General features: G+C 42.7%; 1 protein-coding gene and 1 long non-coding RNA gene across 2 annotated transcripts; both read right to left on the reverse strand.

Moving 5' to 3' along the window:
* Window positions 1–6,163: 6,163 nt before the first annotated feature.
* On the reverse strand, window positions 6,164–16,620 carry LOC143857539 (uncharacterized). Its single transcript, XR_013238694.1, has 2 exons — window positions 15,307–16,620; window positions 6,164–8,010 (listed from the first exon to the last, which is right to left on the reverse strand). It is a non-coding gene; the product is annotated as an uncharacterized LOC143857539 (long non-coding RNA).
* PEX11A (peroxin 11A) lies at window positions 8,047–9,092 on the reverse strand. Its single transcript, XM_077368005.1, has one exon. The coding sequence runs from the start codon at window positions 9,066–9,068 to the stop codon at window positions 8,298–8,300; it is 771 nt and encodes a 256-aa protein (XP_077224120.1). The 5' UTR covers window positions 9,069–9,092; the 3' UTR covers window positions 8,047–8,297.
* Window positions 16,621–16,821: the final 201 nt, after the last annotated feature.

The following is a 16,821-nucleotide window of genomic DNA, read 5'->3' on the forward strand; positions in this document are numbered from 1 at the left end:
TATCTTGTGCTTAGAGAAGGTAGTGGTAAGAGTTTGTTCCCTTGAAGATTGTGGTGAAGATTGTAATTGGCCTTCGAATCTGGTTTTAGTGGGGATTCATTATTAGTGGAGAACACCCGAAGACAAAACTTGGGGAGTGGAGTAGGCCCTTGAGGTTAAGGGACCGAACCACTATTCGCGGTGTCGTCTCTTGATTCTTCCTTCTTTCTTCTCTGTGGTGTATGGTAATATCTTCACTTTACTTTTTATTTGCAAACTTAACAAGGGTTAGTTGTTCAAATTTTTAACTTCACACTCCCTAAAATTTTTAATAACCCAATTCACCCCCCTCTTGGTGGGTTGCCCTTTGGGATTTCAGCCAAGATGATTGATTAGTTCACCCAAGCAGGGGTTTGGCCTGAGTGAATGGTGACTTCACTCAAGAGGGGTTTGGCCTAGATGAATGGTAAGTTCACCCAAGAGGGGTTTGGTCCGGATGAAGGAGTAGTTCACCCAAAAGTGGTTTGGCCTAAGTGAATGGTGAGTTCACCCAAGAGAGTTTGTCCTGGAGGAACCGTAAATTCACCCAAGAGGGGTTTGGCCTAATGGTTAGCACCCACATTTCACGATATTGCATTCACAAAGAAGATGGCCCATTGCATGTACCTATGGACCAAAGAGATCTAGCAAAGGATCTTGGTGTCGATCAAAGACTTATCCCAGATTGACGGCTAGATGGTTACCATCATCCAATGATGTCACAAATAATGCCTATCAAGGAGGCATTAGCCTCACAGCCCAATCCTGAACCCACCACTAGTGCGAAAGAGGTGGGGTCCAAAGTGAAAAGGAGGAAGGAGAGCAGGCACTCCAGACAACCGGCTTTAGAGAAAGAATCTCAATCCAACCCTTTAAGGTGGAGGCAAGGATTGACACATCCTTGTAGCATGGCAAAGTCAAACACGGAGAAGGACGACGATTGCTTCAATAGAATTGAGATGCATTTCTCGCTCTACTATTTCATAGACAACCAGCAAGTGAATTTTGTCAGATTGAAGCTATCTAACCATGCTCTCATGTGGAGGAAAGCATACACGAGAAGAAATGAATTAACAGACGTACCCGGAGCCCGGAGGCAGTTCCAAGTGATGATTCTAGAGTGTTCTAGCCCCTCAGATATGAGAAAGATTGATGGCCACAATGGTACTACCTGCAACGACGATTCAAATAGACAGTGTAGGAGTATACCACAGAATTCCACAAGCAAGCTATAATGCTTGGAACTCACAGAAGAAATGCGGTACTTCAATGAAGTACCTCGGAGGATTGTACAAATAGATCTGAGAAGAGTTGGATCTCTTCCTCATCTACAACATCGAGGAGGCGAGCATCAAAGTCGTGGCAATCGAAAGCCAAGATTAGAAACACAACAAGAAGGACTATATAAAAAGGGAAATGATTGATATATGCGCCAAAGTGTTTTGATAAACATGCGCTCTACTTGTCTGTCGTGTAGTATTTAAAAGGATGTCAGAGCATATTACGGTTCTCAAAAAGCTCTTAAAGCCTTTTAAATACTACACGACAAACAAGTGGAGCGCATGTTTATCAAAACACTTTGGCGCAGATATCATTTCCCTAAAAAGACAAATATAGGTACAATTCAAACCCGAAAAGTACACAAACATAGTGTGTAACTGTGTATGGTGCAGTGTGATCATTACAAATGCATGGACATACAGATTGGATGAGGAGTGTTGGAAGTTATTTTTGTGGATTTAGAGAATAATACGGCTTACCACACTTCTGTTGAGAAAAAGAAACAACCAAACAAACGATGTTAGTGAAACCTTTTCCGATGCGGCGAGATGAGATACAGACTTTGTCGCTCTCTTTAAGGTGAATTTGCGCCTCTGCGGAAACTAATTCCGATGCAGCAGATTACTGGCCGCAATCACCCCCAGGATATAACAGCCCGATGCACTGTCGATCTCCAAGAACTGCACGATCTCAGAGATTCGAACCCCCGAATACTCCAATTCCCCAGCAAAATATGTAAAATAAAAGAAGAAGAAAGGAATCTCTGTTTACAGTAAAATAAAGAAAGCAAGAAGAAAACAGTAGTTTTTGTTGTTCTGTTGTATTTGAAAAACACAGAGAACCTTCTCTTTTATAAACCAAAACATGTCCGTTCAATGCACCCTTTAATGGAGTAAAGACGACATTTAAGAAAAGAGCCGTTAAGAAAAACGTTACAGATGCGAAGAGACACTTCCCCAACAGTCACAACGATTAGGTACACCGACGGTCCACCGGCTTACCCGAGAACTGCGCCGTTATTTACCCAGCTAATTGACGTTCCAGTAAGCCGGCTTACTTCAGGTACGCCAGCTTACCTTATCAATAACGGCGAAGGTAAAGGGAAGTTAAACGGATAGAAACAAAAATTAAAATGTAGGGGAAGGAAAAACCTTGACTCACACACGCGGCCGGCCGAGCCGGGCGGCGCGCTTGTGGTATAGTCAAAAGCCCACAGGGTCCACTTGGTGGCTCATGCTCGTAGGCCCCCTTTCTCCTCTTCTCATTCACAAAGCTAAAGAAGTGAAAGCTATATGAACACATGAAGCTTTTCTCTACTTTCCAATACGGGACTATTCGCTTTGTGAAGGAAGTGAGCAAATCATTTTTCAAAACCAAAGTGGCTTCTTTTTGCAAACAAAAGAACTTCGAAAAATACCAACAGGGGCTATTTTTGTATTAAAATACTAACAGGTGTGCCCTGAACTTCGGCATAAAAGAGATGGCACGAGGTGGAATTCCATATCTACATAGCACATTGAATAAGTTAAGGAGTTACTGAGCTCCACCAGGATAACCAAAAGCTAGTACCGATGGATAAGCCGATTGAGACACACTCCCAACTCATACGAGAGGGAAAAGCTCCTCTCGGGTGTAGATACAAACTAAGAAGAATTTGGTGAGTGCCATCATCGATCTAGATACCCAAAAGAACTTGATAGGTGAAGGACTAGGTTGCAAGATGGGATTGGAGACCACTCTCCATCCATGAACGTATCAATTTGAGTTGATTCAAAAAATACGTAAAAAGGAAGATCACCTGTCAATCTACGTTTAAATTTGTCATTACAGATAATTACGTTGATGAAGTCACTTGTGAGGTAGTACCCTAATGTTTGTCAACTAATTCCTGGTACTATGAATCTATGGGCCGCTGTGCAGATGCATCCAACCGTTCGAAGGCCAGATGATCTAGATCCACGATTGGATTGATTGGATCTCACAAATCAAAGGCTGAGAGCTTCAATGATGTGATTGGATCAATTCGAACCCTTAGATCAATCACGAAGCCATCAAATCGAGTGTCAAATGATGTGAATCAACCCCAAAATATTTCCTGATTAGAGTACCCGCTGGCCAATCACTCCACATCGCCATGAGATCTAAACAGCATCCAGATCAACGGCAAACGTTGATCACAATGCTTCACGAGTTTCTTTTTTATTATTGTAATCTTTGTTTTTGACAAAATTTAGTTATGTTGATAGTCCAAGTTAGCTATGTTTTAGGAAAGTTTAGAAATTTTTAGACTTTTGAGTGTTTCTAGGAATCTTAGAAATTTTAAGAAAGTTTAGAAAATTTAGCACTTTTGAATATTTTTAGAATGGAATAGTGAAACTTGTGTTGGTCATCTGCTTTTTACATATGGGGTATCCATGGAGAACCCTTGGCAGTTGGTATCTGTTTCTTCATATTTTTCCCTTACAGGAATAGAACAGATCAGAGTTCCAGTTCTCACAACATTATTGCATATCGAAAAGAGAAAAGGAGTGCCAACTTTAGGCCATGTTTGGCCGCAATGAAAATCTGTTCCATGGAATATTAGTTTATCAAGTGGTAGGAGAGGGACAAGGAGGGTTGGACAGGGAGAGAACGGGGAGAGAATTCAGAAGGCATGAGTGAGGAGAGGATGAGAAAGAAAAGAAAAACTCTACTCAAAATAGAGTTTCTGTTTTCCTTATTTTTCAGCCACTTCGCACCATCTCTGTGCAAGGGCTACTATTTTGGCCATTCTCAAGAGGGCTCCACTTGCATTGTTAATGAGGCTGTAAGCCAAGGGTATCTTTGTGTGGGTCTCACTCCATAGGACAATGATTCCAAGGAAGGCAAGGTTTTGGCCTTGTGGAGTACCCTTTTGTGTGTTTAGGCATCATCTAAAGGACCAGATCATGTGGAGGTAGCCCACTTATGAAGCATATGGAGCGTGAGTCCCTCTTTAGGGAGTGGGCCAACGTGCCATCTAGCTTACAAAGGGGTCAAGAGATGGGCATCTATGAGGATTGTCTTTGCCTTGGGACAGAAATGATATCAACACCCTCTCTCTTTTGATATATGCAACTACTCATCAAATGAGTGTGTCAATTTTTGGCTATTTTCACCCAAGCAATGGAATGATATATGCACTCCAGGTGGGTAAGTGGAAGGCTTGGTTGGTTTGGGCCAAGAAGTGCACGCCCATGCAAGGGTTTCCTTGGCGATTCACATTAAGTTGTTGAAATGATATGGGCACCCACATGGATTTGGGTGGGCATCTTGCAGCCATATATAAAATGGACTAAGTGAGGAAAGGGGTTTATGTTTTTTGTATACCATCTCTGTTCTCTTAAATCGTGTGATTTTAGGCTAGTGCAGCCAACCACATAACAAGTGGAGATAGTGATCCTCCATCTTGGTGAAGGTGCAGTAAGCATCCCTTCTCCGTGAACTAATGTCTTCGAGTAGCAGTGAGCCACTTGGATTAGCCCTTCACTATTATCCCAAGCCATTTATTCTGTGTGTTGTTGTCATTCGGACATGAACAGTTCCCTCCTATGAATGTTTTGTGAAGCTTGCTTGCACCTTCTTAGCTACTATTCCATGAGATGGAGTTTAATTAAAACTCATTATCTTTGTAATGGTCTGTCAAATTCCAAGAAATGTATGTATTGTTGTACATGAAATTAATAGATGTGGAACCTACTGTTCAAGTATGTTTTTATCTTATCTTGTGTGGTTGTAATGTTGATTGAAATGAGCCCTATGGTTGGAGTGTTGCAAAAGTAGAAGCAAGGGAACTTTGGGTCATCACAATCTCCTCACTCATGCCCTCTCATTTCTCTCCCTCTCACACTCTCCCTATCCTTCTCTAAACTGTTGAGCTAATATTCCATGAAAAACAATTCATGGTTGCCAAACATAGCAAATGTTTACTAGTCACAGGTTCAGAAGTGTTTGGCCTAAAATGGGATTGAAGTTGTGAGATTATGGTGAGTCAAATCTAAAGTAATCTTGCTTGCATCCGCTTAGCTTTCAACTGCTACTAAAGATTCTCATATGTAAGTTCCTGAAAAATGGGGGAATTGGTTAAACAGAGATTGGCTTGACTGGGTGCAATGAAAATGAAAGTGTAGAAAAAATTAGCATAATTGGATAGGAGCCAACTCTGTTTCATGTTGCATTGTTCTGTATCCAAAGCTTCCCCTGCTCATGTTCTACTGCAACATTACCTTTGGCCCTCGCAAAAGCAATCAAGTTTGATATGGAAGTGCATATAAAGGTAAACTGATTGATTTTCTTTTTTATTGTTAGTGCTCTCGATTAAGAATACATTTTTTTAACATAAGGGTATCTCGTGTCTTGTAAGTAGAACTAAATGTGAAAAGAGTGTCATTTGATTTTTAAAAAGACATAATAGACGATTAGTAGATCCACTAAAGTATTTTAATCAATTCTTAAATTTTAATTTGCACATAATAATATGGTTAGAACAAGTAATATATTAAAAATTAAGTAAATACATTATTTTATTTTCTTGTAAAAACATTACTATTAAAATGGATAAAACTAAAACATCTGGTAATTGTATAGTTGTGGAAGTAGTGTTCAGAAAAACCAAATAAAAGAGATCTAGAAGTGTTGCGATGAATCCTAAACTATTAGAATAAAGAACATATGTACTTTGCTGGCTCAGAATCCATGTAACATGGGCCATAATGCAATATCCCATTGTTTTAGGAGAAAACAACTGAAATTTCCATGCACAACTGTATTTTACTCCCATGATTAATTATAGATAACAACTGAAATAACTAAAATATACTCTCCCTACTCTCCCCTTCTGCAAATAAGTTGTTCAATCTTAAGTTTCAAATATTGGAATGAAATGGTAGGTCATGCTGAGACTTGTTCAAGGCTTCATACAAGCATGTTTGCCATTTTTTTCTCAATTGATTTTCAACACGACCAAATTAAAAAAATCATGAAGAAACATTCTAAAAGGGCAACAGGAATACAAAAATAAAACCAAGGAAGCCTTATACATACCTCTGTACATTTTTGTATCTTGTATTCTCTATTTATCATTCAATCTCCTTGCCGTTCCTGGTAACAATTCTGGAACAAAGCATTTAATTGGAACATCTTCAGTTTGTATATAACTATAACTCGCCTAGAACTTTAACACAGTATTGCCCAGCAAAAGAACTTCGGCCTTCCATACATTTCAGCTTGTCGTTTGAAAATCTGTAGTTATTTTCTACCACTGTTCAGTGGGAATCTCAATTGATTTTCCACACAACCAAACAAAAAACATGAAGAACTATTCTAAAAGGGCAATACGAATACAAAAATAAAACCAGGGAAATCAAGAACAGTTTGTTTCTTGTATCTTGTGTTTTTAATTTATCATTCAATCTCCCTGTCGTTTCTAATAACAAATCAAGAACAACGCATTCCATTAGAAGATCTTCAGTTTGTATAACTCACCTCGAACTTTAACACAGTAATCGCCCTGCATAAGAACTTCGGCCATTCATACAATTCAGTTTGTCGTTCGAAAATCTTTAGTTCTTCCCTATCACTGTTCAGTGGTAATAATCCGATCGGTGTCGACGTAGTTCAACCCCGACTCGCTCTTCGCGCTTCCGGCTACGCCATAATCACATTTCAAAGAAGATTGCCCGACACCATGTTGAAGTATAAATGATTAAATAACACCAACTCTAATAGCTTAAGCTTTTGGAGCAATTGGATGTTTCACATGGTATCAGAGGTATTGCCTCACGGCAGACCCTGGGTTCAAAACCCAAAAACTCCTTGGTATTAAAAATATCCACGTGCAAGGCCAACCCACCAAACCCAAAAGAAGGGCCACACGCAAGGGGGAGTGTTGAAGTATAAATGATTGAATAACACCACTCTAACAACTTAGACTTTTTGATGTAATTGGCTGATTCACACACCATGAACCAAAAAGAAGCTTTATTCATGAGGAGAGAAAACTAAGAAAAGTGAACTTAGATTCTAATTGAAAATTTTATTTTATTTTTAATGATAGATTCTAATTGAAATTCCTCCATGGATTCACGCCATATAAAAAATAGTAAAATAAGCTTGAACCCAATTCCTGCAGTGATGAATATAAGCGCAATTGAAATTCCAAGGAAGTCAAATACCCAAAAGAGGGATCACACGAGAGGGGGAATGTTGAAGTATAAATAATTAAATAACACCAACTCTAACAGCTTAAGATTTTGGAGTAACTGTTGTTTCACACACTATCAATCAAAAAGAAGCTTTATTCACAAGGAGAGAAAACTAAAAAATGTGAACACAGATTCTAATTGAAATTCCTCCATGGATTCGTGCCACGTTAAAAAAACAGTAAAATAAGCTTGAACCCAATTCCAACAGTGATGAATATAAGCGCAGTTGAAATTCCTACAGTCAAATAGCAATGATTCGAAGCACTTCTTTTTTCCTTTGTAGATACATTAGACCCATTATCAACAACAGAAATTATTACAACAACTCAACTCAACTCAACTAAGCCTTTGCCCCAAACTAGTTGGGGTCGGCTAATGAATCCTTTAGAAAATTTTCGTGAAGAAGGTGAAAGGATCTACCCGGCTCAAATTGACTAAGTCTAATCCTGACACTAGTTGGGTTCGTCTGCATGGATCAATTTCTTCCATTCTATCCTATCCAACAACAGAAATTATTACAACAATAAATCAAAAAGAAGCTTTATTCATAAGGATAGAAAACTAAAAAAAAGTGAACACAGATTCTAATTGAACTTCCTATGGGGATTCACCCCACCTAAAAAACAGTAACATAAGCTTGAACCCAATTCCTACAGTGATGAATATAAGCGCAATTGAAACTTCTGGTGAGTCAAAAAACAATGATTCAAAGCACTTCATTTTTTTCTATAGATAAATTAGACCCATTGTTCACAACAAAGATTATTCATACCCAATTCAACAAGACAACCAGTTCTTATGTGTACTGATAAGAGCCGAAATCAGACCCGCGGACGCCATCAAAACCGGATTAAAAATCCTCCCTTTCCCATCTCGAATATCCCCAATCGCCATCAAACAATCTGAAACATCTTGCACAATCGATAGCTTCTTAAGGAACCTTTTCACCCCCAATTTCCTCATTTCTTCCTCCTCTTTATCAAACCCACAAACCCTAGATTTCAAATCCTCAATCTTCAACACCAAAAAACCCTCCTCTTCATCAATCCTCCTCAAATCCCTAATTTTCAAACTTATACTCCCTAAATACCCAACAAATTCAGCCCAAGCACTAATTTTTTGCAACTTAGAAGAGTATTTTGCATCGATTAAACCCGTTTTTGATAACCAAACGAATTGTTCTACAAAATAATAAAAACCCTCTCCCCCATAGGAAATAAAATTGAGGATTTTATTTTCAGTGGAATTGAAATTCGAGTTTCGAAGAGAGTTTATGTCTTGGATGAATTTACCTAATCTAAAGGCTTTTCTACTGATTCCAACGCTTGATTCGAAGCTTTTGAGACGGTGATTGAGATCTAGGGTTTGTGGAAGGATTGAAGAGGAGAGGATTATTTTGGATGCGTACCTTGATATTTTGAGGAGCTTATCGATGCCATCTCTTTTGGCTAGATAGACCTCTAGATGGGTTAAGAAATCTCGTTCTTTTGATGCTTGAGAAAGATGGGTTTTGGGTGTTTCTGAAGGAGGAGGAGACTGAGTCGCCATGGATTTGTAGAGAGAGAGAGAGAGATGTAACATCTCGTAATATATAAAGGCCAGGGTCTTAATGATGCTTTTATTAGAGATATGATAAATTCGCACCCTTGTAGGATAATTCGCCCCCATTATAACGGGAATTGTGGTGTGGTGACTTATAAATAATGTGAATTGTAGATACAAGGATTTTAGAATCCGGAATTTGTTTAAAGTTGTAGCTAAGAGACGAGAAAAGAAGCGGACCAGCTGTTTTTTTTTACTCGATTTTTACTTCTCACCCTTCTTTCCGACAACATGACATGACATTAGCAGATCCTCCCATATTTCTAGGTTTGAGAAATCTCAGGATGTAGGAGAGATTTTTAAAACCTGAATTTCTCACCTGAAATCCAAGAAACGATGTCAGAACAGCATACAGCTGCTTGATCATGAACCCTCTTTTACACTGTTTTCAAACTAAAAACCTGGATTCTAAAATCCGCATATCCAAACAGTCCTAATGCTTTTTGAAGCCAAACCACATTGCAAGGGGTGCGAATTTATCATCACCCTTTTTTTAAATTAAAGAGGAGTTTTAACATGAGATATTTTAACATAGAAGGAAATGAGACGCATGATCGGCCCATTTCCCATATTTACAACCAAGATCTTATAATTGAATGATCTCAAATCTGATTGATGGGGTGTGAAAACACCAGCCTTTCACAGGCTGCCACCTGTCCCAGGGTAGGTGAGACCCAGCCTCTCACAGGCTGCCACCTGTCCCAGAGTAGGTGAGACCCAGCCTCTCACAGGCTGCCACCTGTCCCAGAGTAGGTGAGACCCAGCCTCTCACAGGCTGCCACCTGTTCAGAGTAGGTGAGATCCAGCCTCTCACAGGCCGCCACCTGTCCTGGACACCTGTCCAGGACACCTCAACAGATTTTCCTTATAAATAGGGGACTAAAGCTCAGACTAATGGGTAATGCTAAAAAACCCTCTTCTCCCTAAAAACTGACATTTCCCTTCACTCTTGCTCATACTGACTTGAGTGTCGAAGGACCTGTCCGGAGTAAAATCCGGTCTGGTCTTCTGACCTTGTTTGCCTTGTGCAGGACTAAGTACTCACCACAGAACTCATACTCAACCTCCCTCGTCACTCGCTCTCAGTTCTTACGCCACTGCTGTACCTGTTACCGATTTTAGGTCTAACAGATTGGCGCCATCCGTGGGACCAAGAACTAAAAGCTGTTCTTACATCTCACTTACAAAATGGCAGGGCGCAAGAGTGCGCGGTTAGCTTCTGCGCAGAACGACCAAGCCGCGCTACCTCGCAGGACCCGGAGCGGTCGAATCGCCTCGATGGTAGTGGCAGCTTCTGCCGACCAAAGCCTTTCTCGCTCGGAGCATCACAATCCCGTGCCCACCTCGGAGCAAGTCCAAGCCCTCTTCCAGCAGATGACGGCCCTTGTTGGTCAGTACCAACAACTACTTCAAGCACCCCCTCCACCTCCTCCAGAAGCCCCGCGATCTGCCCAAGGAGTCCACAGGGGAGAGTCATCACGTCATGGGGAGGGCAGAACTCATCACTCCGCTAGACAAGTTTATCGCCCCATAGTGAGGCACGCCCAGACAGAACCTCATCACCGCGAAAGATCGCGGTCTCGCTCCACGCAGAGGCGCCGGCCTCACGAAGATCGTTTGCCACCGGCAAAATCTCGGCCTCGTCGTAGGAGTCCGGAAAGTCAGTCCGGTTCTGCGGCAAGCCCATTTGTGGGAAGAATCAGGTCCCCAGACCGCAGAACGGATCCGCTGCTACAGAGAACGGAGGAGATGAACCACCGAATAGAGGAATTGGCGAAGGATCAGAGCCGGCCCGCCTCCAGAGCGTTCTCAAGCAGAACGCCGTTCACTAATGATGTCCTGAGTGCTCCAGCACCCAGAGGATTTAAAATGCCTGCCGTCCCTCAGTACGACGGCACTACCGATCCCGTGGATCATTTGGAGACATTTAGAACAATGATGCTCCTCCACGGCGCCTCCGACGGCTTCATCTGCAGAGCCTTCCCAACGACGCTCACTGGCGCGGCAAGAGACTGGTACTCCAGGATCAAACCAAACTCCATCAACAATTTCGATGATTTTGGAGAGGATCTGGTCCGCCATTTCATGAGTAGCCGTAGGCCGAAGAAAACGACTGCATCCCTGATGGCCTTGCGACAGGATGATAATGAACCCCTGAAGGTGTTCGTCCGCCGCTTCAACAGGGAGGCACTACAGGTGCCCAATTTAGATCCCTCAGCGGCTATGAACGCACTCCTCACCGGTGCAAGATCTGATGATTTTCGTCGAGCGGTGGCTCGGCAAAATCCGCACTCACTGGCGGATCTCATGGCCGGGGCAGAAGAGTACATAACAGTGGAAGAAACACTGGCAGCTCTTAATTCAAACCGGAGGATAACCTCTGAAGAGAAGAATCTGCCGAAACAGCGTAGGGAGGATAAACCTCCCAGGAAAGAGAAGTCTCCACCCCCTCAGAGAAGAGAAGAGAACTTCACACCTCTCAATACCTCTAGAAAGCACATACTGGCGGCGATCAGCGAGGAGGAGTTTGTGAAGTGGCCGCCTAGAATGATCTCCAAGGGAAACAGAAGAGATCCTTCAAAGTACTGTCGGTTTCACAAGGACCACGGCCATGACACAGAGGATTGCTGGCAGCTCAAGGGAGAAATTGAGCAGCTGATCAGCCGGGGTTATTTGAAAAAATACATCCAGAATGACGGCCGCACCCAAGGGCGCAAAGGAAAGAGTCCCCAGGGCCGTAGCCCTCGAAGATCACAGCAGCCCCCTCCTCAGGATAAGACTTCTCAGGTCACCGACGCGCAGCCTGAGGCACCCCGATCTCAACCAAGGGGGGTTATCAATACAATCATGGGCGGACCAGCCGCTGGGGGCACCTCCTCTGCTGCTCGAAAAGCATATGCACGGCAAGTTAACGTCGTTCACACAACCAGCAAAAAGTCAAGAACGGAGAATGAGATCTCCTTCTCAGACGCAGATCTGGACAGCCTTATTTTGCCGCACGACGATGCATTGGTGTTAACCATGCTCGTTGCTAACTGGGAGGTAAAGAAAATTCTTGTGGACAACGGGAGCTCAGCGGATATTCTATACTACCATGCCTTCGAGAAAATGATGATAGGCGACGACCGTCTAAGGCCGGCGAACTCAGATTTGTTCGGCTTCTCCGGAGAGGTCGTAAAAGTGGTAGGACAGATCGAGCTCCCTGTTCTTTTCGGAGATTCACCATGTCAAGCGTTCGCCATGGTTAACTTCCTGGTAGTGAAGGCCACCTCGGTCTATAATGCTATCTTGGGACGGCCTGGCCAGAATCTGATCCGAGCAGTCGCCTCAGCCTACCACCAAAAAATGAAATTCATAACCCCTAATGGCGTGGGGGAAGTTCGCGGAGATCAACCTCAATCAAGGGAGTGCTATGCAATGGCACTGAAAGGAAAAAACGCAGTGGAATCACTGCCAATCGAACTGCTTGATGTAAGGGACGAACTCAGGGGTACTCAACCCGCTGAGGACCTACTCTCCATCCCACTGTGCCCGGAGGACGGTGAGAAAGTCGCTCTGATCGTGTGGTACCCGATCCCGCGAGAGGGGTGGGGCGCGAGCCGCCGCGCTCTCTCTCTTGGTCTCCCGTACCCACGCGATTGGCGTGTGCATTTTAATGTTGATTTGAATTAATCTTTCCTGTGAACTTGGGATCACTAAGGCAATCCGAATTCCACATGAAAGAGACTGACAGAGTCGCCACCTAGATGTGGGATCTAGGACCCGAAATTAACCAGAAATCTAGACTCGCTACCTGGTTACGAGAATGGAAGGTATGGGGAGTTATCCGCCACATGCACCATTCCTGCCCGATAATCGGTCTTCGATTCCAAAAGCTAACTCTTTTAAATTTATTTTAAATGGCTCATTCAACTCTATGTTAATGTGCGAACTAAGTGACATGCATCCTATGATCTAATTTCAATGAGAATCCTAAATGTGTATCTTGATTTATTAATTTGTCTGGATTCAATCTAAGTGAAAGTTCTCCTAGAATTCTAATTTCATGGAAAGTCCTAAGTGATTTGATTAAGTATTTACAAGAAAATTAATATACAAAACACCACAATTTGTTGTGGTGCCGACTCGCGGGTGGTATGTCGTCAGACATCCAAGCTGCCTACGTACCCAAGCCTCACTGGGATCAGAGTCGACGTAGTTCGGTGCACCTAAGCTAAGCTACTTATGCCTAACTCAACTAGGACACCGACCTAGACGGGATTGACTGTTTCAACAGTTTTAGGAGAAGTTATTTAATTCAAGTTGAGGATTTTATTATCTTAGGATTTCATCTAAGATGCTATATGATTCTCATCTAAATGCAAATGGTCCCTTAGACTAATGCAGGTTTGCCTACATCCTAGTTTACTAGGCTTGTCCTAGGGAAAGATTGGGTGACTAGTGTAACTAGACCTATGGCACGGTTGCTATACATAGCAAACGTCCGTGATGAGGCTGGACTCCTAACTCTAGGACTCCCTAAAACCTAAGACTCCCTAAAACTTAGGACACGACACGACACCGGTGTTCCTAAATTGGGCTCTAAGGGTCCTTACGACGGAAACCATAATCCAATGGTTCCGAGAGACACGAGATGAATCGAGATGATGAATAGTGTGAGGGAATGGGAAAGATAGAGAAAGGTGCGACTGAACTTGGGAGTGCCAAATTGCCTACGTACCCCGTGATGGGGATCAAGCCACACGTAGTTCCACAGGGGAGGTTACTTGGATTTTGGAAAACAGAATTGGTATTTGGATCAGGAATCGGGTTTGTATTTGAGCATTGGACTTGAGATTCAGAAACATTGATTTAGCAATGGGATTTTGGAATTGGGAATTTGCATCAAAGAATTGAGCATATAGGAATCATCAAGGGTTTGAATTTTGGGAATTCAAAATGGGCGGGCTTATGAGATTCGGCCAAATGGATTCAGACAGGCGACTCAGATTGTGTTGGGATATGACTTGGTTAAGCAAAAGGGAGGAAGTTATATTTGGTGTAAACGGGCATTAGTAGAATAGGGGAATGACTCGGTTGTGACATGGAAGGCCGCCACTTGGTCGAATGCGACTCGGTTGCATTGGGATGGGTTGATTAAGGAATTGGATTGAGTCAACTAAGGGGAGAGTCCAATCGGTTAAAGAGGTTGAGCATACTCGACTAGAGAGTTGGGTCAACTCGACTAGGGAGGTTGGCTAGAGTTGACTCAGTTGAGCTGGGTTGGGATCCCACTTGGTTGGATTGTATTGGGGCAATTTGACTTAAGCTGCAGGTGGCCTGGCTGGGTTAGATTTAATGTAACCAGATTTACGGATAAATGGTGTGCCTCAGTGAGTGGACAAAGGTATGGCTTGGGTTGATGTGTGGCTATGGTTATAGGGTTTAAGGCTTATGGGTATGGGGTTTAGGTGTGGTTAATGGTTAGGTTGGATTGGGTTAATGGTTAGGGTCAAGTGAGTCGGGTCTAAGTTAGGAGCAAACCCGAGACTAGCCATGGTCTAACCAGGAGGAAGCAGGGTACAAACCAGGGTGCGGACCAGGGTGCACCAGGGTGCGAACCAGCAGGGAACCAGGGTGCGAACCAGCAGGGAACCAGGGTGCGAACCAGCAGGGGAACCAGGGTGCAACCAGCATCGAACCTGGGTGCAACCAGCAGCGAACCTGGGTGCGAACCAGTAGGGAACCAGGGTGCAACCAGCATCGAACCTGGGTGCAACCAGCAGCGAACCTGGGTGCAACCAGGGTCTAACTAGAGGCTAACCAGGGGGAACCAGGGTGTGAACCAGGGTACGAACCAGAGTGCAACCAGGGGCTGGCCAGGGTGCGAACCCGGGTGCGAATTAGTAGGGAACCAGAGTGCGAACCAGCAGGGAACCAGGGTGCAACCAGCATCGAACCTGGGTGCAACCAGGAGCTAACCAGAGGCTAACCAGGGGGAACCAGGGTGTGAACCATTAGGGAAAAATAAAAATGAAGATAAGATGGGTTTAAGAGAAGAGGGAAACATGTATAACTTCAAAGTCTACCATCAAGAAGAATATGATTAAAGATTGATCCTAGATGCTTCCTAACATGGTTTTTCTTTTAAAGTAAAAGATATGCATGAAAAGAGACCCTACATAGAATTGAAATAAATGCCTACCTCTTTGAAAGCCCACTTTGTGTTTGATTTTTCTTTGATGTTAATTCCTTGAAGATGATTCCTTGCTTGATAATGGCTGCTTTTGATATATATCACCCAACGTATAAAATCACCCGATCCGGCAAGGATGGCCGAACCCTTGAAGAGATGAGGGAGAGGGATGAATTTTCTAAGAGAGGGGTTCTTTTTTTTTCTTCTCTTCTTCCTTCTCCTCTTTTGGATGGTGGGATGAGAGGGTATTTATAGGAGAATGGGATAGGAGGTTAGGTGAGGTTAGGTGAGGTTAGGTGAGGTTAGGTAAGGTTAGGTGAGGTTAGGTGGTTAGGTGAGGTTAGGTGAGGTTAGGTGAGGTTTGGATGGTTAGGATGAGAGGAGAGGTTAGGTGAGGTTAGGTGAGGTTTGGATGGTTAGGATGAGAGGAGAGGTTAGGTGATTTTGGATGGTTAGACCTAGGTCGAGATCTGCCATTGATATAACGATTTACGGAAATCGGGTCTCGGAATGGAATCAGGGTCCGGGCTATGAAGTGACCCTAGCTTATTTTGTCCCGATTGATGATCCGTAAAGTCAGATCAAGATATTAATGACCTAAAACATATAAATCAATGATAGAGGGGGTTCTCACATGGATTTAACACACTAAATTCACCAATCAGGGTATTTTTCAATTTTTCGGGTCTAATCATCTCACCAGGTACATCTCTTTATCATTTTGTTTTTTTCAAAAAATTTGAGGATGCATACTTTACCAATGAAATTCTACGGATCAATATATTAGGTTATTGTTGGTTAAAGTAAGGCAAAATGTGGGTGTCTACAGATGCCCCTCTTTGGTAGAGACGACGTAGTCATCGAATACCAAAGTCAAAATGACAGAACCATTTTGCGTAGCTTTGATCGACAAAGAACCCCCTAAACACAATGCAACCTAATATAATGCAAGACCTTAGATGAAATCCTAGAATTGGAATGCAATAAAACAAACCCGCTGCGGTGCCGCTGGCAACGAGAGAAATGGGATACCATTTTCAAATGGATTTTCGGAGGGAAAGGAATATCGCTTTTGAACAGCTTCAGAGGAAATGAGACGTCATTTTCAAATGGTCTCAGAGAGAATAATGGATGACTTTTGAAAGATTCTTAATGAAAACGCAGCATCATTTTTGAATGGGCTTGGGCAAGATGAAATACCGTATTTATACGGATTCGAAGGAAATGAGACATCATAGTTGTATGATGTTCAAAGGGTATAAGAGACCATAGTTGTATGGACTCGAAGAGAATGAAATACCGTATTTGTACGGATTCCAAGGAAATGAGACATCATAGTTGTATGATGTTCAAAGAGGATAAGAGACCATAGTTGTATGGACTTGAAGAGAATGAAATACCGTATTTGTACGGATTCCAAGGAAATGAGACATCATAGTTGTATGATGTTCAAAGGGGAAAAGAGACCATAGTTGTATGGACTCGAAGAGAATGAAATACCGTATTTGTACGGATTCCAAGGAA

Source organism: Tasmannia lanceolata, unplaced genomic scaffold (assembly GCF_043159265.1).
Source record: "Tasmannia lanceolata isolate RefF3 unplaced genomic scaffold, GAP_Taslan_0.1 ptg000025l, whole genome shotgun sequence".
In the NCBI taxonomy this organism is placed as follows: domain Eukaryota; kingdom Viridiplantae; phylum Streptophyta; class Magnoliopsida; order Canellales; family Winteraceae; genus Tasmannia; species Tasmannia lanceolata.